General features: G+C 47.4%; 1 protein-coding gene across 2 annotated transcripts in view; it reads left to right on the forward strand.

Annotated features, from left to right (window-relative positions):
- DNPEP (aspartyl aminopeptidase) overlaps positions 1 to 25832 on the forward strand; it is a 430726-nt gene that overhangs the window by 369900 nt on the left and 34994 nt on the right. For both annotated transcript variants that reach the window (XM_069227160.1, XM_069227161.1), the window contains exon 14: positions 12427 to 12594. In XM_069227160.1, the coding sequence (XP_069083261.1) occupies positions 12427 to 12594 (168 nt within the window). The remainder of the gene's footprint in view (positions 1 to 12426; positions 12595 to 25832) is intronic.

Genomic DNA, 25832 nt, shown 5'->3' on the forward strand with positions numbered 1-25832 from the left:
CACTGCACATGAAGTAGAGGACATTACAGAGAAACCCACAGTGCCAGTAATTGCAGCAAAATGGGATGTAGGGGTGGACTCTGGACCTGAAATGCTGCAGATTAACCAGAAGTGTTGTATTCACCTGCAGATGCCCTTGGGCCAAGGGGTGAACAAGGAGGCCACAGGAGTCTTCTGTTACCCCTGCAGAGCAAAAATCAGCCTAAACCATTGTTTGCTCTTGGGTGCCTGGCAGCGCACTTTTTTATGCCCTGTGCAGGACTCTGATTAAAAAACATTAATGACTAGAAGGAAGGAGAACAGTGGATAACAACTTAGACAAGACTACTCAGCTTCAAATGGGACACCTAGACATCTCTAGCCGTGTGTAGGAGGCTGGCCTGGTTTGTAGTGGGTACCTAAGGTACGTACACCTTATACCAGGTCCAGTTATTCTTTATTAGTGAAATGTAGGCAGTGTCTAGAAGCCAGGCTGTCTAGGGGTAGCTGTAACTGAGTAGCAAAGGCTGAACTAGGAGACATGCAAAGCTCATGCAATATCACTGTAGTCGCACAGTAATCACACACATGAAAGACAATACTCAGTGTTATCAAAAATAAAGGCACTTTATTTTAGTGACACAAATGCCAGAAATACTTTAAAGACTATACTCCTTTAGGAGGTAAGTAAATCACAAAATATATTCACTAGTAACCAAAAACAGGTAAGTGAACAGAAAATAGTGAAAATCACAATAGGTTGCAAGGGGTATAGTGGGAACATAAACCGTATACTGAAATAGTGGAATGTGAAAGTTGGTTTTTCACCTAGGCAAGTGTAGTGTGTAGAGAGAGGGGTGCTGAGAGTGTAAGAAAACTCCCACACCCAGAGCCCAGGAAAGCAGGAGTAAAAGACAGCAAGTTTCCTAAAACACACTAGACGTTGTGTTAGAAGACAGTGCAAGAACCAGAAGAGGCTGCAAGACACCAATGATGGATTCCTGGACCTGAAGACCTGTGGAAGAAGGGGACCAAGTCCAAGAAGCACTGAAGAGTCCAGGGAGAACAGGAGCCCCTGCTAACCCGAATGAAGGTGCAAAAGGAGAACCACCAGTGAGAAGACACAGTCAGTATTGCACCAAAGAATATGGATGCAGGTTCCTGGTTGGTGCAGAAGATGTCCCACGCGGGATGGATAAATGCAGTCTGGTTTGCGTCGCAGGATTCCGCCAACAAGCCTTGGTAAACGCAAAACTCGTGTTTCACAAAAAATGTTGCTGCCCAGGACCAGAAAGGACCAGGTCAACTCTACCCAGGAAGGGGAGACAGAGGGAGCTCTCAGCAACTCAGAGAGCCTTCAGAAGACCAGGCAGCGCACACAGGAGTCCCACAGCACAGGGACAAAGGAGTTGCAAACGGCGGTCATGACAGCACTACACAAAGGAATCCCACGCCGCCGGAGAACAACTCAGGGAGCTGAGTGTTGCAGGATAGAGTGCTGTACCTGGGCTACACTGTGCACAAGGATTTCTTGGAGAAGCACACAGAAGCCCTAGGAGCTGCAAAACACGCAGTGCACAGGGGTACTGTCTGGCATGGGGAGGCAAGCTCTTACCGCCACCAAATTTGGACAGCTGGACCTTTGGACAGTCAGGGTCACTTTAGTCCACCTCCTGTGTTCCAGGATCCACGCTCGTTGTTGGGAGAGGGGACCCAGAGTACCGGTCGTCGCTGCAGAGAGCTGCCTGCTGAAGTGGGGAAGTGACTCCGTCACTCCACAGGAGATTCCTTTGGTTCTTCTGGTGCAGGCTGAAGACAGGCAGTCCTCGGAGCATGCACAACCTGGAAACAGTTGCAGTTGCTGGCAGGAGCTGCAGTTACAGAGTTGCAGTAGCCTTTTGGGATACTTTTTTGCAGTTGTAGAGTTCCTGGAACAGTTCTGCTGTTGATCCGACGGTCGAAGATGAAGTAAAGGATGCAGAAGAGACCTGCTGGAGTCTTTCAATCTGAATCTGAGGAAACACCCACAGGAGAGACCCTAAATAGCCCTCAGAGGGTGACTGGTCACCTAACCAGGTCTGGACCTATCAGGAGGGGTCTCTGACGTCACCTGCTGGCACTGGCCACCCAGATGCTCCCAGAGTTTCCTGACCATCCTGAAAACAAGATGACAGAACCCAGGGACCCTCTGGTGGAGCTTTGGGCACCTCCCCTGGGGTGGTGATGGACAGGGGAGTGGTCACTCCCCTTTCCTTTGTCCAGTTTTGTGCCAGAGCAGGGACTGGGGGTCCCTGAACTGATGTAGACCGGATTATGCACGGAGGCCATCATCTGTGCCCTTCAAAGCACTTCCAGAGGCTCTGGGAGGAAACCCCTCCCATGCTTGTAACACCTATTTCCAAAGGGAGAGGGTGTAACACCCCTCTCCTAAAATAAATGCATTGTTCTGCCGTCCTGGGATTGAGCTGCTCAAGCCCCAGGAGGGCAGAAGCCTGTCTGTGAGGTGGCAGCAGCTGGGGCTGCAGTGAAAACCTCAGAAGACTGGTTTGGCAGTACTAGGGGTCCATGGTGGAGGCCCCAGGTTGCATGGAATTGGCCCCCCGATACCAGAATCAGATTGGAGGTACAATTCCTCAATCCTAGACACTTCACATGGCCATATTCGGAGTTACCATTGTGAAGCTACATATATGTGTTGACCTATATGTAGTGCACGCGTGTAATGGTGTCCCCGCACTCACAAAGTCCAGGAAAATGGGCCTGGACGACGTGGGGGTACCTCTCCTAGTGCAGGGTGCCCTCACACACACAGGTACTATGCACCTAGCCTTCAGGGTCTGAAGGTTAGACATATAGGTGACTTATTATTAAATGATACTAATCCATCACTAATTCTTGTTGGGTTCCGGAGTAGCGTGCTACTCATCGAAAAGCGCTTCGACGCCTCGTCAGGGGTAGTAAGCGCTATATAAATACGATTACAGTACAATACAATCAGTGGCCTGGTGCAGTGAAAATGGCTGTGAAATAGTGCTTAAACTATTTCACCCACGATGCAATGGAAGTCCTGAAGAAGTGTTTGTATGAGCTCCATATGGGTGGCAAGAGAAATGCTGCAGCCCATAAGGATCTCCTGGAATCCCAATGCCCTGGGTATCTAGGTACCATATGCTAGTGACTTATATGGGGGGTCCAGTATGCCAATTTGGAGTGGAATACTGGGTTACCAGTATAAGTAAGTACAAATTTGGAATCAGAGAGAGCATAAGCAGTGGGGTTCTGGTTAGCAGGACTCCAGTGGCACAGTCAAGCATACTTTCAAAAACAGTGAACCATAGACATGTAGGCCACAAACTATGAGCAGTGGGGTCCTGACTAGCAGGATCCCAGTGAGACAGTACAAACACACTGCCAAACAATGACAAACAGGCCAAAAATGGGGGTAACCATGCTAGAGAGAGGCTAATTTCTCACACCGTGTCAACATGTAATAAGCACAGGGGACTTTTTTCAGAGTCACAAAGCTGTTTTGAAACGGGAAAAGAATGCTGACTTGCAGCCACTATAGAGGATGGGGGGTCTCCTGATGGATGAAGGAATGCTGCTGCACTCTGTGCACACTACAAACTGAACGTACTGAAAAAAACGGAAGACCGTTCAGACAAGGGCGAAATATGGAGTAGGGGCGGTGAAAAATTGGAAGCAGTTTTCAGGAGCTTGAGTACTGGCCCACTGAGATAAATACCGCAGTTAAAGATTGTGAGAGGATCCCACATTAGAGTTGTGGGAGGTCTTGGAAATATTGAACGTGGATGGCGAATTAGCACAATGGATGGTGAGTTCAGCTTCCTACCTTCCTTCAAGACCACAAGACAATATCTCAGATATGGGAGGAACAGCGATTTTCACTCAGAGGTGTTCTGAGAGGAGCAGGGATATCTTGAAAACATCCGCCAGAAAGAAAGCAGTGCTTCTTGGGGCACAGGCTCCTGCCCTTCCCAAATCTGCACTCAGATACACGGAGAAGGAAAAGAGCCATATGAAAGATCAGGAACAAACTCAAGGCGAAGAAACTGGAAACTTCAGTAGGTTTCCCGTTCCACCTGAGGTGACATATGAGGTTAAGGATTTGGCAAAGTCTTTCCTGGACAATGTAACAGAAGAAGCTTGGCAGTGAAATGTTAACTTCGAAATCTGTGCTTGGACTGCTTATCTCTGGCTTAGGGCAAGGAGCCTACAACTAGATGGGTTGGGGCTACTCCTGCGGATGGAGGAGGCAGAATGATGCCTTTTGAGACTCTAAGGTACTTCCATTTTCTGATGCTTTGTCTTTGTGCTCCATTCTTGCCCCCTCTCGTGACCTATTCGAGGCCCACCACGATTACACATATAGATAGCACCTGATATAGGGATACAAGTTGAAATGAGTTTGATTTCATGAAGATATCAGTTTCACGGCGGTGGGTTTGGTTTCTAGTACATTCTTCCTTTGTGTAAAATGGCTAAGACTGTGAATTGTTAATAGACTGATTGAAACTCAAAGAACGGCTAGAGCCATCAATACATCCTTCTATACTCATGGGTTATCGAGCCGCATGTCTTCCCCGAAACCAACGTATCAAGGACTGTGACATGGATTTACTGTTTGAGTGACTGTCAAACTTTCTATTCGCCATCAACTTGCGTTCAAGACTTATGTTGTAACTTTTAAATATTTAGACTCCTTGGTTAGTTTACCCCGAATAGGCTTCTCTTCAGCCCTAATGAGAATTTAAAGTTTTCAAAGTTAGGAAGTTATTAAAAAGAAAGCAACGTGCTTCCATCAAAAATGCAGTTTTTGATATAAGCAAAAATTCTTTGGTCTCTACAGCATCTTCAAAAGCTGGAGCTTACCACCCCCCTTGGAGCATGCATCCCTAATACGAGGAGAAACTGTTGTCCTTTTATATTGAATGCCAGCTTCTTCTGTGTCTGCAAACTCCCTTGTCTCCCATTCTCCTCTGTACCCTCAGCCCTCCATCTTTTTGTCTCTCCACTCTCTGACCCATTAGCTCAAGTTTAATGGTTCCCCTCCCTAGGACCTTCCACCTTCTGTGTCTGCTGACTCCCTTCTGGCTCCTTTCTCTGGGCCTTCAGCCCTCCCTTCGGTCCACTGTATGACACTCTGACCCCAGCTCTGTGATTCCCTTCCTTAGCGCCGCTTCCCCTCTTCCCCTGTCTTGTGGATTAGCGCACTCCTTGTCATAGCTATCTTGATGTCTGAGACCACCTCTGACATCTTGTGTTTGACTTCTCTGCTCTTTGCTTTCGAATCAAACATCTACCACCGATTTCCAGCAAGGCCTCTGCATGCTGGTAGTAGCACTGTGAGGCTCCAGAGTGACTCAGCATCGTCTCGGCGGTGAGAGAAGAGCCTGCGCGCTGACATCACACACTGTCTGCTCTCAACTTTGTTGTAGTTCTGACAACTTCAAGTTCTTAGTACAACAGTGTGCTAGGGGACATGTCGACCGAATTAAGACTGTGTTGGCACTGCAGGAAGCAGCTGTCGGTCACAGACCCGCACAACATATGTTTGTGGTAGTTGGGCTCAAAGTCATGGCTCAGTACCACCTGAGAAGGTGCACGGACCCCATCATGACTCAAAGCTGTGCGATAAGGGAGCCTTTGTGCACCTAAAGGCGATCCGGGAACAAGAATAAAGCTCTGCGTCACCAAACATGACAGGAGGCAACAATGTGGGCACAAGTCCTGCTTCCACTCAAGTCAGGGGGCCGCTCACAGTCCCAGTCATGAGGCTGTTCCCACAAAAAGTCCAGTTTCTGGTAAAAGTGCTCTGATAAGTCCAAGTCAAAGACTTGCCATGAGCCAAAGAAAGTAAAGAGGCATTCAACCCCATTTCACCACTTGAAGTCTGGGGAGAAGGTGCAAGGTCTTCAAACTGAGGACCTAACCCTTTCGATTTTGCCCGAATCTGACAAGGTCCCGCAACTGGGCCTGGCATGTCCTGAATTTGCTGGACCGTTATTGTCTCATAGCAATTGATGCCTTTCGAAAAAACTATTCTGCAGCTTTTTCAGGCACTTGGAGTCACCTCTGGCATGCATTTGATCCTCATGGAGTTGCAGTGGCCCGTAGTTACACTTTTGCCGGTGGGTCCCCATTGACTGCATCCGACCCCTTGAGACCTGGTTTTGGGCCTGTAACGATTCATTTATTCATGTAGTTACTGTATTTATAGAGCGCAACGCTCATTTCTTAGGGGATATCACAGCAGTAGAAGCTCCCTATTCTTTCAACTGTGAGAACCGATTAAGTGATAGTGTACATAAAAAATACCTTATGCTCTGAAAAGGCAAGTTTTTAGTTTTTTTCTGAACCCAAGGTAGTTGTAGGTAAAACCCAGATCTAGGGGTAAGATGTTCCAGTGGGCTGCTGCTAGGTGACAGAATGAACGACGCTCCGCTCAAAGTTTTTTATCCGCTTAGTTTTGGCCAGTGCACAGTTGCGTGACCAAAGATCATCCACTGGGTTATAGAAAACCACTTTGGCTTGTAGACCTTCAGTCCCTGTGTTAAGTAGAGCAGTGTGTGCATGCCATGGAAGCTTGAAGCTGGCTCTTTTTCTCATTGGCAGCCAGTGTAAGATGTCAAGCAGGCTGAGGACGAGCTGCATCTGCCCATGTTGCAGATCAAATTGGCGATGGTGTTTTGAATCACCTGGAGTCTTGTAAATAGATAATCTGCCATACCCACATACAGGGCATTTCCATAGTCCAGTCTACTCGTTATGAGGGCTTGGACTATCGCTCTACACCATGCGACCAGTATCCATTGGAAGAGTCTTTTCCAGAGTTTGGGAATGCCAAAGCATTTGTCGTAAACAGTGCTGAGCTGACCCTGCATGAAGAGTGAGTCGTCAATGATAAACCTGAGATTTCTTGCATATTTCTTAGGTTTAGGAGCAGCTCCAATGGTTCAGACTTCCACACCAGCAGCATAGTCCACACCAGTTTCTTCTGTGCCCACGCCAATACCAACTCTACAAGCGCCAGCCCAAGATTCAGTTCAAACTCAAACCTGGCATTGATCAAGTCTATGTAGTTCTACAAAATCTCAAAGGTGTAACCAGTGGTTATACCGCCAGACACCAATTGAAGGCCTCCTCTGCAGCACCAGTGCTCCCAGAGGCTGGAGGATCTCTTTGGATTAGATTCTGAAGCAGTTCATAACATGCCTAATGTCCCACATGATACTGATGATGATGACGAGGGGTAGGATAGTTTCCTCCCTCATTATACTGACGATGGCTTATATTTAAACTTAAAGAATGCTAGAGGGCTAGACACATTCCCTGAGCCGGAGCTAGACTCGTCACTTTGGCCAATGATGGAGGAAATTGCTTCTGTGGTGCAGGGAGAAGCCGGAGTTTTGGACTTCCAATTTTTCAACTCAAATTACCCACCCAGGACAAGCTTCATATGAACCCATCTTGTCATTCAGTGAATCCCTTACTGACACCGTGATGGTTAACAGAGCTAACCTATTTTCTGGGCCCTGTTTAGTCACCCGGTGGCTAGGCAACGTAGACTGGCCCCAGTCACCCAGGTTTGTTTACTAAAGACCATACACATGAAAGTCTGGTGGTTCCGGCATCAACAGGTAAGGTGAATCTGACTTCTTTTCCAACCATTCCCAGAATAGGAAAGAAGATATTCTCTTTGACCAGCTTGGCCTTTGAATCTCTCAATGAAGTGTACCTTTTGGAAAGGCACACTCATCCTTTATGGGCTATTGCCAACAAGTTATTGCCGGCCGTCGCAGAGGGCGTCAGGACCTCCTCATCCAAAACAATACAAGGCGGTCAGGACTCAGCCAAGTATGTGCTGTGCTTCAGCCTCCTTGGACACCACAGGCTGAATAGGTGGATCTGTTATCACCAATTTTGTGCTTCAATCAATCAATCAGGATTTACAAAATGCAGCAAATCACCTGTGAGGGTCTCAAGCTGCAGGATCTGCTATCTGCTATCTGCTTTGCAATGCTCTGTTAATTCGAACAGCCATGTATTGGGTCCTTTTCTGAATTCCCCAAGTGATGCGGCGTTCCTGCTTAGAAGAAATGCCTGGATAAGATTAGCCAGGTTTTTGTAAGAGATGCAGGTGTCCCTAATAGATAAGCTCTTTGATGAGTCCCGTTCCTTTAAACGAAAAACTGATTTGGCGCTAAAGCTGCTGAAGGAAACTCCAGCCGCAGCGTGATCCTTGTGACGACTGTCTCAAGCCAAGCACTTTCGCCAGCAATTTACTGGAGTCCAAGCACCAACAGACACACACGTTGGTTGGGTCTGTGACCAACACCTGCTTTCTGCAGTCACAGCACGCCTTGAGTCATTTTGTTTTCTGGTAAACCTCTTTCCTTGCACTCTGCCTGAACATAACTTTGAAGTCGCTGGAAAACCGACATAGTTAGAAGCGGAGCTCCAGATCCTATTCAAAGGGCATGGAAAGGACTGGACTGATGTCAGTGTGCAGGGGTGGTGCTAATATGTGACTGCTCCATCACTTCTGGAGCGGCATGGAGTCACTGGGAGCCATATCACAACACCTACCGGTGCACGAAAACATTCCTGAAAAGTTTAATTGGATCCGGTCTGGCGCCTGGAAATATTCTAAAGGTGCGGAATCTGCCGTAAGTTACCTTAGGTAGATCTCTTTCTGGTGGACACAAACTAGTTCATTTGTTCCCTCCTTTCTGTTTATTGTTCCTCAACAGGATTTGAATTTTGTGGTGAATCACTCCTGGTATCCGCGATCACTGTTAGGATCCGCACTGAGCAGGTGCTTTTTTCAACTTGTCACTTCAAGAAGATGTCTTCTTGGTGGCAATAATTTCAGCACATAGGGCTGTTGAACTTCAGGCACTTTAGGTTCAGTGATCTTTTATGGTGTTCTACACAAATAGACTGGTTCGTAGTACCTGTCGATGCCTCATCCATCTTTCTTATACCACGAAAGAAGAGGAATGCCTGCGAAGGCTGGACCTCAGGCGTGCAGTGTCATATTACAGCGACCACACGCAACAGGACAAAGAGAATAATTAGCTCTTTGTCAGCTTTGCCACAACCAACAAAGAAAAGGTGGTGACCAAATGCACAATTTTGCCTTTGGGTATCTTCTGTGCAAAGGTCAGCTGCACCTTGGCCAAAAAACACTGGAAGGTATTCATGCTCTCTCTCCATTACGGCTGCGTCCACGATTCTCACTAAAGTCATGTTGATAACTGACATCTGCCGGGTGGCCACATAGTCATTCTTCCATACTTTACCTACACATTGTTTCCTCGTGGGCCCAAGCTTGGAAACTCTGTCCTCGCTGTTTTACATGTTTTCGTTGGTTAACTGGCATTACTCAGTTCTGCGTACTGATACATGTTGCACTGGGATTTGTTCATAAGGAGAGGCGTCTGCCGGAAGGTGTATCCATCAGAAGAAAAGGTTACTAACCTTTTGTAACAATAATTCTGGTAGATATGTAATCTTTGTGCAAATTCTTCACACCCGTTGTTGCCCTGCTGAGTTAGTGCTGTGACCAAGAAGATCCAGGCACATACAAAAATATTCTTATCATTGATGCTGTACCAAATATCTCCACACGCCTCAGTGGACAAGGAAAACGTACCAAGAACTGATGTCACTGAAGACTTCAGGACATTTACTTCATGAAAAACGTTTCACTAATTCGAAGTATAAACTAGCAAGAGCCCGATTAAAGGTCAGAATACAACTTAGCTGCAACTCCTTTTCAGTTCATAACATTACATTCCAGTTTTCTTCCCAACAATGTTCCATCATTGCTGCAATAATTCCATTACTAGAAGACAGGTGTCACAGCACTAGTTAGTATCTAGTATACCACGATGTCATGTCTGGTGGCCAGTGTCACTGGTGAAGCCCCACAGCATCCCCCGGTGACCAGGGAGAGCTATTGCTAGTGAAAAATGTTTCACAGATCCAGGCTGGCACTGGCATAATAGACATAAGGTGAGGTAGTCTGTTTTAAAAAACACTGTTCCTTGTTCAGAGAGACACCCAGCAATCTTACGTTAGGATCTGTATCCCACCTCAAGAGCAGGATAGATCATCTTTTCAACAAGGCTTCAAACTATACAGCCTTAAACATTTTAATTTTTCTGGTGTTTTTTATTTAAAAAAAATATAATGTAAACTCACTGCTGAATTCAATGGGTTTGTTGAGCATGGAGTGTGATAGTTGAGCTGTATGATCACATAAGTATTATCCACATAGGTCACAGTATTTTAACCACGAAAAAGAGTGGGAGGTAGTTAGGACCCACGGGTTATAGCACTCAGTGGGGATGCTGCGTTGCGTAATGGTGCTATGTGACTGTCTGAGATCAATCAGTTTGAAGGGGTTGAAACCAGTCGGGCCTACTTTAGAACTTGGCAAACAGGCTACTCGGTCACAACTGGGACGGATATCCCATCCGCAGAAATCTAGATCCCATAGAAGATAATGGGATTTAGATTTCAGTGGACAGGATATCCGTCACCGTTGTGGCTCAGTCACCTCTCTGACGAGTTCTAAATCAGGCCTTCTGCATCTATACCAGATGTTCGAATTTCTTTGTGCCTTTTCCTCAGTAGTGAGTAATAAGTGCTATCAAACAGTTCAAGCATGCTTACCGCAGCACATCACCATCATCAAAAGCTTGCCTTGAGAGCCTCCATCACTACTGCCAGTAGGGTGAAAGTGCCGCCATGTGGCAGAAGCTGAGCTCCTAAGAATCCAGAACGAATCTTGCTCCAAGATGCAAGCGGACTGGACAGGTAGAGGATTCTGCAGTGGACTGAGAGCTCTCTTCTGAATCTTGGACTTGTTTAGGGGGGACAGCTCATCACAAGTGACTGTATCACTAAAGCAAGGTTTCAAGAAGGATATTGTGAGGAGTTCTCTGCAGGGTGGATATTCTAGTTGCATTCAGCTTTGTAAATTTCCTTTTTATATCCTTTCAGCTGCTTCTTGAAAGGCTGAGCGTCTTTAGTGGCTGGCGTTTTCGGTCATTTACCGCATAGCTGACACATAATGAGCTTCTCTTTCTTGGCTGCCTCTGAGACCATTTATCATGTGTTTTAGTATCAAATCAAATCAAATCATTAACATTTATAAAGCGCGCTACTCACCCGTGCGGGTCTCAAGGCGCTAGGGGAAAAAGGGGGGGTTATCGCTGCTCGAACAGCCAGGTCTTTAGGAGTCTCCGGAAAGCGGAGTGGTCCTGGGTGGTCCTGAGGCTGGTGGGGAGGGAGTTCCAGGTCTTGGCCGCCAGGAAGGAGAAAGATCTCCCACCCGCCGTGGAGCGGCGGATGCGAGGGACAGCAGCGAGTGCGAGGCCAGAGGAGCGGAGGAGGCGGGTGGGGACGTAGAAGCTGAGGCGTCTGTTGAGGTATTCCGGTCCCTTGTCATGGAGGGCTTTGTGTAAAAGTAAAGGATCTTGTGGGGTTTGCAAGACAAGACTTCTGAATGCTCCTGTAAGGCTCTTTGCGGCAGACTCAAGTCACTAGTCCCTAAGTCAGGTGGCTCTTTACCACAGGCCAAAGACTCTACCCCAGCATGGAGCTTGACATGTCTCTTAAGAGGGAGATTGGGCCAAACACTGTCCAAAAGGTGCTTTAACCCTGTTAATATCCAGAAGCATCACTTTGGTGGAACAAACATTTGGTAACGTGGAGCCCTTGGCTGTCTGGACCAAGACGAAGGAGTACAGCATGGTTCTCTCCTTGGCCTCCTCCACCATCATTTCCCATACTCTTTTCAACATTAATTGTTGGACCTCCTTCCCACATCCTCAATCTCTCCTCCTCTCGACGCCTCCACATTAAGGTTGAGATATCAAAGCCGAATTGGGGGTTTCACTCCCTCCTTACCCTTCTAAAGCTCCCTCCGTTCTCCATTAGTGATCCCAGAACTCCTATCTCTCCTTGTTTCCTTAAGGTCTGACCCCCGTTCCACATCTGATGCACCTTCTTTCTCAAACTTCCGCTTTATGGATTTGTCCCTCTCTCGCCATTTGTCTCTGTTGCCTTGTGTTGCTCTTTTCACAGTTTTCTCTCTCCTTCTCATGGTCTTCCCTCTCTGACACTAATGCTGTGTGTGTCCTGGATCTGAATACATTTTCTTGCAATGTCTCTTCTTTCCACATCAATACTCCTCTCTTTCTTGCATTGTTTTTTCATGATTTTATGTCCCTTGCTGATTCACCCGCTCTCTTCCCTGCCTCACAGATGCTCCTTCCCTATTACCTGTGTCTCACTCCCTCTCCATGCTCCTTTCTGGTCTTCGACGCCCCTCTCTTATTTCCTGCCTCTTACTTTCTCACTTCCTTTGCTTTCCCCACTCTCACTGTCACTCCTGCTCGCTCTCTGTTTCAGGAATTCATGGTGAGGAATGACATCCCCTGCGGTACCACCATAGGGCCTATCCTGTCCTCCAAGCTGGGTCTGCGGGTAGTGGACTTGGGCTGCCCCCAGCTGGCCATGCACTCCATCCGGGAGATGTGTTGCACTTCTGGTGTGCTGCAGACCACCTCACTGTTCCAGGTAAGAGGTCTTGGGGGGAGTGGGGCAGAATGTGCTGGCCACTGAGGATACAGAGCCCTCAGTGGCACTGCCAAGGGGGTTGCCCATAACTGAGGGTGAAGAGTAAGTGTGGACCAATCTTCGAGCATTGTGTCTGAAAACGTCCAAATTAAAGTGTTGCTGAAACGTGTACTCAAGTGTTTTAGTGAACTTGCATAGTGTCCTCAAAAAGAGTAGTTCACTGGTAACATTAATTCAGTCAGAATACTTGCCTCCTTATTGGTGAACATATCTCACCAGGCAAGAGAGATGCCTTCTTGACCTTCATGTTATTGTAACCTTTGTTTTTTTTTTTAGTGAATGTCTATGGGGTTTTATTAAGTTTATTTTCTAACTATAACATCCCTGTAGCGTTTTTTTTGTTTTTTTGTATTAATGTATACGTTTTTTAACAAAAAGTATTTTTAATTACTTTACGTTAATACAACCACCCGCCAGCCAGGCCCTGCGCCCAACTCCCTATAAACACTAAACCCCGTGCCAGTGTTAGCCACTGGGCGTGGCCTGTGGCCTGACCCTGCAGCCTACCCCATATATATACCTAACCCTGTACCACGCACGGCCTTCAGCCAGGCCCTGCGGGCTACCCCATATAAACACCCAAACCTGCCATTATGAGGTGGAAGACAGAAAGAGAGAAAGTGAGAAACGGAGAGAGAGAGAGAGATTTAGAGGAAGAGATTGACAGATAAATTGAGAGAGAGAGAGATCTTTTTTTAGTCTTTGATGAATGATATACTTAGAATGAAATATTATTGGACAAACTGAAAAGAAAAATGAATTTGTCACATAGAGTGCAATCACTTTCAGTATGTACTTGAAATATTTAAACTTTAAAAAAAATTAAAGCAAGGAAATGACCACTGACCCACCTGGACTTGAATCTTCAACCTTCGTTGTGAGGATCTGAAATGTTAACCACTAGTCTACAGGTGACTCCTTATGTTGCAGTGTCCACACATAACCATGACATTCAACCCAATGATTTTGAATAGAAAAAGACGTAAATGTTCTATTATTAGGAATGTTTAAAATTCAAAATATCAGTGAAGAAACAGGCACACTACCATGTGATACTGGGATCTGAACCTTCAGCCTTCTGAATGACAGTGCAAGAGCTTTACCATTAGGCAAGAAGGGACTCTGTTCAGCTGTGCATCAAAACGTAATTATAATACTCAAACCAAACATCCTGTTAGTGTGATGCTTTGAAGTCATTGTATGGAGAGACCATGGCAAAAACAATCTCCTTCTCTTTATTTTATGTCCCTTTATGGGATAGAAGAGAGAGAGTGAGAGATTTAAAGAAATAGATTGATGGAGAGAAATTTAGAGAGAGAGAAAGAGATTTTTTAGGCTTTGATGAATGATATGCTTAGTATGCGATATTTCTTGAGAAATTGATAAAAAAAAAAGTGTATTTGTCATGTAAAAAGAGTAAGATCACCTGTTGGTATTTACCTTAAATATTTGACGTTGAAAAGAAAATAAACCAGGGATATGGCTACTGACACACCTAGACCTTTTTCCCTTTATCCTCCTATTTTTCTGACCCTCTTTTCATTGGCCTTAGGACTTTGGGCACTTTACCACTGCTAATCAGTGCTAAAGTGAATGTGCTCTCTCCCCTAAAGCTTGGTATAAATGACATATCATTTTGGCATATTTATTCTACCTGTAAGTCCCTTGTAAAGTGGTATACCATGTACCCAATTCCTTTAAATTAAATGCTACTATTGGGCCTGCAGCGCTGATTGTGACACCCAAGTAGCCTTTCAAACTTGTCTCAGCCCTGCCACTGCAGGGCCCGTGTTCTCAATTTATTGCCACATTGACTTGGCAAGTCAAACTTCTTGCCAGTGCCTAAGCTCTCTTTTTACTATGCCTACATCACTCGTAAGGTAGGCCCTAGATAGCCCTGTAGGCAGGGTGCTATGTATTTAAAAGGTAGAACATGTACCTGTATGTTTTTGCATGTTCTAGTAGTGACAAAACAGCCTATTTCGTTGTTCACTACTGTGAGCGCTGCTACCCTCATAGGTTTGTATTGGGAATTCCCTTATACATGTCTAAATGGTAATTTCTGATATGTAAGGAGTAGCATTGGCTTGTTTGATATGTTTGTAATGGTAGTGAGAAATCCTGCTTACTGGTGTTGGTGGATTTTGCATTACTATTTTAGAAATGCCACTTTTAGCAAGTGGGCATTTCTCTGTGCTTATAACTCTAGTACTTTGCAGTGTGACTTCAATCCACGTCCGGGGCAGAGTGACAACTCCACTTGGTGCATATTCTCCAGACAGCCATAACACAGGAAGGGCTGGGTGTGACAGAAGAGGCTTCTGCATACTGATAGTCATCCTGGGCTGAACAGAGAGAGGGTCGTTCACACCTTACATGTAAATAGGCTGTGTCCTGCCCTCCCACAATGGGCTGAGTATCCCTTACTAATGTCTGGAGACAGGGCTGGGTTCAAAGGGTGTTGTGCTTCACTTGAAAGGTTTTCTTTGAAGTTATTCCCTAAACAAAAGTATTTTTGGAGTATAAGTACAGGTGCTCTGACCCCATGATTTTACAGCACTTTTGGAACTGGGACTGAACCTCTGCCAGAAGGACTGCTGAGCTGCCCTAAAGTGCTCATCTGTACTTCTCTTCTGTTGTTGCCCTGCTACCTTCTACTTGTGGGTGGCACAAAGAACTCACTGGATTGCTTTTCTGCATGTTGCCCTGCTGCCAGCTGTACCCTGACACTGGACTGCCAAAGCGCTATGGTGCTTGCCAGAGAGATCACCACTGTGAGCATTAGTTTTGTTGTGCTGGCCTTACCTTACCACTACTACTGCTTTGTGACCCCCTACAAGTTTTCTCCCAGGGACCCAGCATGTGGAGTGTGTTGGTTGCTGCCCTGGACCTGCCACTATAGCGCTTTGTGACCTCCTGTGATTAGTCCAAAATGAGCGCTTAGCAATCATTTTTTTGTGTCACCCTGGCCTTTATGGCCAGTGCATACTAAGCGCTCCATTTGTGTCCCTTTGGTGCCTGGTGAGCACTTACCTTTCTCTCCCCACACCCCCACCCTTCCACGACGCACTCTTAGCCCATCTGGGGCTGAAGAAAGAAGTCAAGCAGGCAAGACGAAAGTGAGCGGCATTGACACCCCATATGTTCCCTACCAGCCAAAGGATCATGATAGGCAACCTGCCAGGAGCAGAGCTGCTTAGGAGCCCCTATCCTCTCTGGATAGTACCATCTGTCTGACACCTCCCTAGCGGGCCCCCACCATTGCCAGTGATGAGGTGAGCAGAACTATCATGCATTGACACTGGAGGAAGGCCCCTGCCCTGAGAGCTGCACGGAAGGGAACACCTTGGTGGCAGGAAGGCAGCATGGCAGACAAAGACGAGATCCCGGCTCGTCGCGCAATTCCTTAACAGGTGACACCAGCCTGCCTCGGACCGCGACAACACTAAGAAGGTACTGTGCAGGGCAGCCACACTGCATGGTTAGAGGATGTGGGCGGCAGCCCCCAACCCCCTTTGGGAGACTCCAGACACGGGGGGCCGAGAGAACTCCACACTATCTTCAACAGTGTTGGTGCTTCCCCCCTATCTGTGGTGACGGGACCATGAGGGAGCACTGGTTAGTCTTGCTAGAGGCCGAGCGGGAGTTGCACGGCCGTCCCGCTCTCACTAGCGAGCGGCCTGATTTCTTTTCTGGTTGGTTGCCCTTCCATGCCTGGAGGGTCCACAGGAAGACTTGCCTCCATCCCCCATCGGCCGTACTCTCTGCTGCCCCTCCACCCCCTCAACCCCCCAACATTTTCCCCCCTCCAGTCCTCCCCCTTCCCCCAAATCAGGCCTCAGAAAGACCAGCAGATGTTCTGTTTCCTAGGATGATATTTAAGATTACATGTGGGGATTGGTGAGGGTGGAGAGGCGTGTATTGTACCATATTACGATACCTATTCAGTATTTGTAAAGACATCTGAGGACTTGTATATTATGGTAGTAATTGTAATTTTCCTCTGTGGCACAATCTAACCGACCTTCTCAGGGATACTTGCCAGTGGCACATTTCACCAGGTGCCTCTGACGTAGTACAATCTGTTAGATTTATCTACTGTACTTGTGGAGTCATGTTGTTGATATACATCGGTTGTGCCTTGCTAACGAATACTAACTCGGAACTGGCATATGATACACAGTAGTTACGAACAGTAACATTTCGGTTTATGTTTTATGAACAATATACATGACCTCCGGGGCTAATCCTGACTGCTCTGTGCCGAGCTCCCAGGGGGTGAGTGTAGGAGGCTGGCCTGGCTTGTAGTGGGTACCAAGGGGTACTTACACCTTGTGCCAGGTCCAGTTATCCCTTATTAGTGTAGAAGAGGTGTTTCTAGCAGCTAAGGCTGATAGAAGGTAGCTATGGCAAAGCAGCTTAGGCTGAACTAGGAGACATGTAAAGCTCCTGCTATACCACTGGTGTCATATGCACAATATCATAAGAAAACACAATACACAGATATACTAAAAATAAAGGTACTTTATTTTTATGACAATATGCCAAAAGTATCTCAGTGAGTACCCTCAGTATGAGGATGCCAAATATACACAAGATATATGTACATAATACCAAAATTATGCAGTAATAGCAAAAGGAAGTGATGCAAGCAGTGTAAAGTTACAATAGATTGCAATAGGAGCACATAGTTATAGGGGCAACACAAACCATATACTCCAAAAGTGGAATGCAAACCACGAATGGACCCCAAACCTATGTGAGCTTGTAGAGGGTCGCTGGGACTGTAAGAAAACAGTGAGGGTTAGAAAAACAGCCCACCCCAAGACCCTGTAAGGTAGGTGTAAAGTGCACATACTACCCCCAGAAAGCACAGAAGTCGTGATAGGGGGATTCTGCAAGGAAAACCAACACCAGCAATGCAACAACCGTGGATTTCCAGACCTGAGTACATGTAAGACAAGGGGACCAAGTCCAAGAGTCGCGACAGTGTTGAGAGTGGGCAGGAGCCCAGGAAATGCCAGCTGAGGGTGCAAGGAAGCTGCCACCGGTTGGAAGAAGCTTGGTGTGTTGCAAGAACGAAGAGGACTGAGAACTTCCCCTTTGGAGGATGGATGTCCCACGTCGTGAAGAAGCTTGCAGAGGTGTTCCCATGCAGAAAGACCGCAAACAAGCCTTGCTAGCTGCAAGGGTCGCGGTTAGGGTCTTTGGATGCTGCTGTGGCCCAGGAGGGACCAGGATGTCTCCACTTGGATGAGGAGACAGAGGGGGCGCCCAGCAAGCCAGGGAGCCCTCACAGAAGCAGGCAGCACCCGCAGAAGTACCGGAACAGGCACTTAGAAGAGGAGTGAACCGGAGTCCACGCAAAGTCACAAAAGGGAGTCCCACGACGCCGGAGGACAACTCAGAAGGTTGTGCACTGCAGGTTAGAGTGTCGGGACCCAGGCTTGGCTGTGCACGAAGGAAATCCTGGAAGAGTGCACAGGAGTCGGAGCAGCTGCAAATAACGCGGTACCCAGCAATGCAGTCTAGCGTGGGGAAGCAAGGACTTACCTCCACCAAACTTGGACTGAAGAGTCACTGGACTGTGGGAGTCACTTGGACAGAGTTGCTGAGTTCCAGGGACCACGCTCGTCGTGCTGAGAGGGGACCCAGAGGACCGGTGATGCAGTCTTTTGTTGCCTGCAGTTGCAGGGGGAAGATTCCGTTGCCCCACGGGAGATTTCTTCAGAGCTCCTGGTGCAGAAAGGAGGCAGGCTACCCCCAGAGCATGCACCACCTGGAAACAGTCGAGAAAGCCGGCAGGATGAGCGGTACAAGGTTGCTAGTAGTCGTCTTTGCTACTTTGTTGCGGTTTTGCAGGCGTCCTGAGCAGTCAGCGGTCGATCCTTTGGCAGAATGTGAAGAGGGAGATGCAGAGGAACTCTGGTGAGCTCTTGCATTCGGTATCCGAAGAATTCCCCAAAGCAGAGACCCTAAATAGCCAGAAAAGGAGGTTTGGCTACCTAGGAAGGAGGATTGGCTACTAAGAGAGGTAAGAGCCTATCAGATGGAGTCTCTGACGTCACCTGCTGGCACTGGCCACTCGGAGCAGTCCAGTGTGCCAGCAACACCTCTGTTTCCAAGATGGCAGAGGTCTGGGGCACACTGGAGGAGCTCTGGGCACCTCCCCTGGGAGGTGCAGGTCAGGGGAGTGGTCACTCCCCTTTCCTTTGTCCAGTTTCGCGCCAGAGCAGGGCTGGGGGATCCCTGAACCGGTGTAGACTGGCTTATGCAGAGATGGGCAGCATCTGTGCGCATCAAAGCATTTCCAGAGGCTGGGGGAGGCTACTCCTCCCCAGCCATCACACCTATTTCCAAAGGGAGAGGGTGTCACACCCTCTCTCAGAGGAAATCCTTTGTTCTGCCTTCCTGGGCCAGGGCTGCCTGGACCCCAGGAGGGCAGACACCTGTCTGAGGGGTTGGCAGCAGCAGAAGCTGCAGTGGAGACCCCGGAAAGGCAGTTTGGCAGTACCCGGGTTCTGTGCTAGAGACCCGGGGAATCAAGGAATTGTCTCCCCAATGCCAGAATGGCATTGGGGTGACAATTCCATGATCTTAGACATGTTACAGGCCATGTTCGGAGTTACCATTGTGACGCTATACATAGGTAGTGACCTACGTATAGTGCACGCGTGTAATGATGTCCCCGCACTCACAAAGTCCGGGGAATTTGCCCTGAACAATGTGGGGTTACCTTGGCTAGTGCCAGGGTGCCCACACACTAAGTAACTTTGCACCCAACCTTCACCAGGTGAAGGTTAGACATATAGGTGACTTATAAGTTACTTAAGTGCAGTGGTAAATGGCTGTGAAATAACGTGGACGTTATTTCACTCAGGCTGCACTGGCAGGCCTGTGTACGAATTGTCAGATCTCCCTATGGGTGGCAGAAGAAATGCTGCAGCCCATAGGGATCTCCTGGAACCCCAATGCCCTGGGTACCTCAGTACCATATACTAGGGAATTATAAGGGTGTTCCAGTATGCCACTGTGAATTGGTGAAATTGGTCACTAGCCTGTTAGTGACAATTTGGAAAGCAGAGAGAGCATAACCACTGAGGTTCTGGTTAGCAGAGCCTCAGTGAGACAGTTAGTCATCACACAGGGAACACATACAGGGCACATACTTATGAGCACTGGGGCCCTGCCTGGTAGGGTCCCAGTGACACATAGACTAAAACCACATATATACAGTGAAATATGGGGGGTAACATGACAGGCAAGATGGTACTTTCCTACAGTGAGCACAGGTTGTCTTTGGTGTGTAACCGCCTTGCCCTGAGTACAGTGGATGGGTTCTGCCTGACTAAGGGGCATACCCTAGCCAACCAGAAACCCCATGTTCGATGGCATGTGTAGCTGCAGATACACATGTTGTGCATAGCCCGCCATCTGGTGTTGGGTCGGAGTGTTACAAGTTGTTTTTCTTCGAAGAAGTCTTTCAAGTCACGAGACCGAGGGACTCCTCCTCCTTTGCTTCCATTGCGCATGGGCGTCGACTCCATCTTCGATTGTTTTCTTTCCGCCATCGGGTTCGGACGTGTTCCTTTTCGGTCCGGGTTCGGAACGGAAAGATATTTAGAAATTCTGAAAATTACGTCGGTATTGTTGCGTTCGGATTAGATAGGATCGACACCGCATCGAATCGTGAAGAGCTCCGGTAGCCCTTCGGGGTAATTTCGATCCCCCGTCGGGGCCTGGTCGGCCCGACCGCGTGTAACATCGAGGCTGATGGAACGGACCCCGTTCCGATTCTGCCCTAAATGCCACAACAAATACCCATATACAGACCAACATTTGGTCTGTAACCTGTGCCTGTCGCCCGAGCACAAGGAAGAAACTTGTGAGGCCTTTCGTGCGTTTCGATCCCGAAAAATGCTCCGTGACCGGCGAGCCAGAAGATTACAGATGGCGTCCACGCCGACAGGACACCGAGAGTTCGAGGAACAAGGAGAAGAAGAGGAAGCCTTCTCCATCCATGAATCGGACTCGGAGGAATTAGACGTCCACGAAACAGTGAGTAAGACGTCGAAGCCAGCACACAAGAGAACAGACAAGGCCCAGGGGACGCCACTGCCAACAGGCCATGGCTCAACCCATAAAGTCGGTGACCGCCCATCGGCACCGAAAAAGGCCGAACTAGTGCTGAGATCGTCCGACTCGGGTCGAGACACAGGCACGCAGCAATCTCGGGACCAAGAAAGTGCTGCTGACAAAGATCGACGCCGAGACATCGGAGCCGAAGCTGCTCGACGCAGAGACAACGGCACCGAGGAGGATCGACGCCGAGAGGTTTCAACTCCAAAAAAGAGGAAAGTCGCCTCGGAGCCGAAAACGAGTAAGGACATGGTTTCGGTGCCGAAACGACCGGCAACCGAGCGAACAACCAGCTCATATTCAGAGGAGCGATCCCTGTCCTCTCACTTGCGCAAACATAGATTCGAGGAAGACTTACAGTCCACTGAAGTAGACCACACTCAAAAGCGAATCTTTATACAGAGTGGAACAGGGAAGATCAGCACCCTTCCCCCTATTAGGAGAAAAAGGAGACTTGAGTTCCAAATACAGGAACAAGCACCACAAACAAAAGTGGTGAAGAAGGTAACTCCGCCACCCTCTCCTCCACCTGTAACTTACATATCACCGGCGCAGACTCCGTCACACTCACCGGCTCACACCACCATGAGCCAAGATGACCAGGACGCTTGGGACCTATACAACGCCCCAGTGTCAGACAACAGTCCGGAGGCGTATCCTACCAAACCCTCACCACCAGAGGACAGCACAGCGTATTCACAGGTGGTAGCTAGGGCAGCAGAGTTCCATAACGTGTCGCTACACTCGGAACCTGTCGAGGATGACTTCCTTTTCAACACCCTCTCCTCCACCCATAGCACCTACCAGAGCCTGCCTATGCTCCTAGGAATGCTAAGGCACGCAAAGCAAATCTTCAAAGAGCCTGTCAAGAGTAGAGCAATAACACCAAGGGTGGAAAAGAAATACAAAGCACCGCCCACAGGCCCTGCTTTCATCACCTCACAACTCCCACCAGATTTGGTTGTAGTAGGGGCAGCTCTCAAGAGAGCCAACTCTCACACGTCAGGCGATGCACCACCTCCGGATAAAGAAAGCCGCAAGTTCGACGCAGCCGGAAAAAGGGTCGCAGTACAAGCTGCAAACCAGTGGCGCATCGCTAACTCTCAAGCGCTCCTAGCGCGATATGATAGAGCCCATTGGGACGAGATGCAGCACCTCATCGAGCATCTACCCAAGGATTTACAAAAAAGGGCGAAACAGGTGGTTGAGGAGGGACAAAACATCTCCAATAACCAAATACGCTCCTCTATGGATGCAGCTGACACAGCTGCAAGAACAGTTAACACAGCAGTAACCATAAGAAGGCACGCGTGGTTACGTACATCTGGCTTTAAACCCGAGATACAGCAAGCGGTGCTCAATATGCCATTCAATGAGCAACAATTGTTCGGACCTGAAGTGGACACGGCAATTGAGAAGCTAAAAAAGGACACTGACACTGCCAAGGCCATGGGCGCACTCTATTCCCCGCAGGGCAGAGGCACTTTCGGCACCTTCCGCAAAACAACCTTCAGAGGGGGGTTTCGGGGTCAGGCCACACAAGCCAGTACCTCACATTCAACACCGTCTACCTACCAGGGACAGTACCAAAGGGGAGGCTTTCGGGGCCAGTACAGAGGAGGACAATTCCCTAGAAACAGGGGAAAATTTCAAAGCCCAAAAGCACCTGCAACCAAACAGTGACTCACAGGTCACTCATCCCCTCCACACAACACCAGTGGGGGGAAGAATAAGTCAGTATTACCAATCTTGGGAGGAAATAACAACAGACACTTGGGTCTTAGCAATTATCCAACATGGTTATTGCATAGAATTTCTCCAAATCCCTCCAAATATACCACCAAAAACACAGAATATATCAAAACAGTATTCAGACCTTCTGGAAATAGAAGTTCAAGCATTACTGCAAAAGAACGCAATAGAACCGGTACCAGGTACAAAAATAAACACAGGAGTTTACTCACTGTACTTTCTAATACCAAAAAAGGACAAAACGCTGAGACCAATCCTAGATCTCAGAACACTAAACACCTACATCAAATCAGAACACTTTCACATGGTCACGCTACAAGAAGTGTTACCATTGCTAAAGCAACAAGACTACATGACAACCTTAGATCTCAAAGACGCATATTTCCACATACCGGTACATCCCTCGCACAGGAAATACCTAAGGTTCGTATTCAAAGGAATACATTACCAATTCAAAGTATTGCCGTTCGGTATAACAACCGCACCAAGAGTCTTTACAAAATGCCTAGCAGTAGTAGCTGCACACATCAGAAGGCAGCAAATACACGTATTCCCGTATCTAGACGATTGGCTAATCAAGACCAACTCACTGACAAAGTGTTCACACCACACAGATCAGGTCATACAAACCCTCTACAAACTCGGTTTCTCCGTCAACTATGCGAAATCACGCATCCTGCCGTGCAAAGTACAGCAATACCTAGGAGCAACAATAGACACAACAAGGGGAATAGCCACTCCAAGTCCACAAAGGGTTCAAAATTTCCAAAAAGTTATACAAACCATGTATCCAACACAAAAAATACAGGCAAAGATGGTATTACACCTCCTAGGCATGATGTCCTCATGCATAGCCATTGTCCCGAATGCAAGACTGCACATGAGGCCCTTACAACAGTGCCTAGCATCACAATGGTCACAAGCACAGGGTCACCTTCTAGATCTGGTGTTGATAGACCGCCAAACATACATCTCGCTTCTATGGTGGAACAGTATAAATTTAAACAAAGGGCGGCCTTTCCAAGACCCAGTGCCACAATACGTGATAACAACAGATGCTTCCATGACAGGGTGGGGAGCACACCTCAATCAACACAGCATCCAAGGACAATGGGACGTACATCAAACAAAGCTGCATATAAATCACCTCGAACTGCTAGCAGTTTTCCTAGCGTTAAAAGCATTCCAACCCATCATAACCCACAAGTACATTCTTGTCAAAACAGACAACATGACAACAATGTATTATCTAAACAAACAGGGGGGGACACACTCGACACAGCTGTGCCTCCTGGCACAAAAGATATGGCAATGGGCAATTCACAACCACATTCGCCTAATAGCACAGTTTATTCCAGGGATCCAGAATCAACTTGCAGACAATCTCTCTCGAGATCACCAACAGGTCCACGAATGTAAAATTCACCCCCAAATTCTAAACACTTACTTCAAAATTTGGGGAACACCTCAAATAGACTTATTTGCAACAAAGGAGAACGCAAAATGCCAAAACTTCGCATCCAGATACCCACACAGGCAGTCCCAAGGCAATGCCCTATGGATGAACTGGTCAGGGATATTTGCGTACGCTTTTCCCCCTCTCCCTCTCCTTCCATATCTAGTAAACAAATTGAGTCAAAACAAACTCAAACTCATACTGATAGCACCAACATGGGCGAGGCAACCATGGTACACAACACTGCTAGACCTATCAGTAGTACCCCACGTCAAGTTACCCAACAGGCCAGATCTGCTAACACAACACAAACAACAGATCAGGCATCCAAACCCAGCATCGCTGAATCTAGCAATCTGGCTCCTGAAATCCTAGAATTCAGACACTTAAACCTCACCCAAGAATGTATGGAAGTCATAAAGCAAGCTAGAAGACCATCCACTAGACACTGCTATGCAAGCAAATGGAAAAGGTTTGTTTGCTACTGCCATAAGAATCAAATTCAACCATTACACGCATCTCCAAAGGATGTAGTGGGTTACTTACTACACTTACAAAAATCAAACCTGGCCTTCTCTTCCATTAAAATACACCTCGCAGCAATATCTGCATACCTGCAGATTACCCATTCAATTTCACTATTTAGGATACCTGTCATTAAAGCGTTTATGGAAGGCCTCAAAAGAATTATACCACCAAGGACACCACCCGTTCCTTCATGGAACCTCAACATCGTCTTAACGAGACTCATGGGTCCACCTTTTGAACCCATGCATTCTTGTGAAATACAATTCCTAACCTGGAAAGTTGCATTTCTCATCGCCATCACATCTCTAAGAAGAGTAAGTGAAATTCAGGCGTTTACAATACAAGAACCTTATATCCAAATACACAAAAATAAGGTAGTCCTAAGAACCAATCCAAAATTTCTACCAAAGGTTATTTCACCGTTCCACTTAAATCAAACGGTAGAACTACCAGTGTTCTTCCCACAGCCAGACTCAGTAGCTGAAAGGGCACTACATACATTAGACATCAGAAGAGCACTAATGTACTACATTGACAGAACAAAACAAATCAGAAAAACAAAACAACTGTTTATTGCATTCCAAAAACCTCATACAGGGAACCCAATATCAAAACAGGGTATAGCCAGATGGATAGTTAAATGCATCCAAATCTGCTACCTTAAAGCCAAAAGGGAGCTGCCCATTACACCAAGGGCACACTCAACCCGAAAGAAAGGCGCTAGCATGGCCTTCCTAGGAAACATTCCAATGAACGAGATATGTAAGGCAGCCACATGGTCTACGCCTCACACATTTACTAAGCACTACTGTGTAGACGTGCTATCCGCACAACAAGCCACAGTAGGTCAAGCCGTACTAAGAACTCTATTTCAGACTACTTCCACTCCTACAGGCTGCGCCACCGCTTTTGGGGAGATAACTGCTTACTAGTCTATGCACAACATGTGTATCTGCAGCTACACATGCCATCGAACTGAAAATGTCACTTACCCAGTGTACATCTGTTCGTGGCATTAGTCGCTGCAGATTCACATGTGCCCACCCGCCTCCCCGGGAGCCTGTAGCCGTTTGGAAGTTATCTTCAACTTTGTACATTTTGTAAATATATTACTTAAACCTTAACTGGTACATACTTATTCACTCCATTGCATGGGCACTATTACTAACACACACAACTCCTACCTCACCCTCTGCGGGGAAAACAATCGAAGATGGAGTCGACGCCCATGCGCAATGGAAGCAAAGGAGGAGGAGTCCCTCGGTCTCGTGACTCGAAAGACTTCTTCGAAGAAAAACAACTT

The sequence above is a fragment of the Pleurodeles waltl genome, chromosome 3_2 (genome assembly GCF_031143425.1).
Source record: "Pleurodeles waltl isolate 20211129_DDA chromosome 3_2, aPleWal1.hap1.20221129, whole genome shotgun sequence".
NCBI classification, from domain to species: domain Eukaryota; kingdom Metazoa; phylum Chordata; class Amphibia; order Caudata; family Salamandridae; genus Pleurodeles; species Pleurodeles waltl.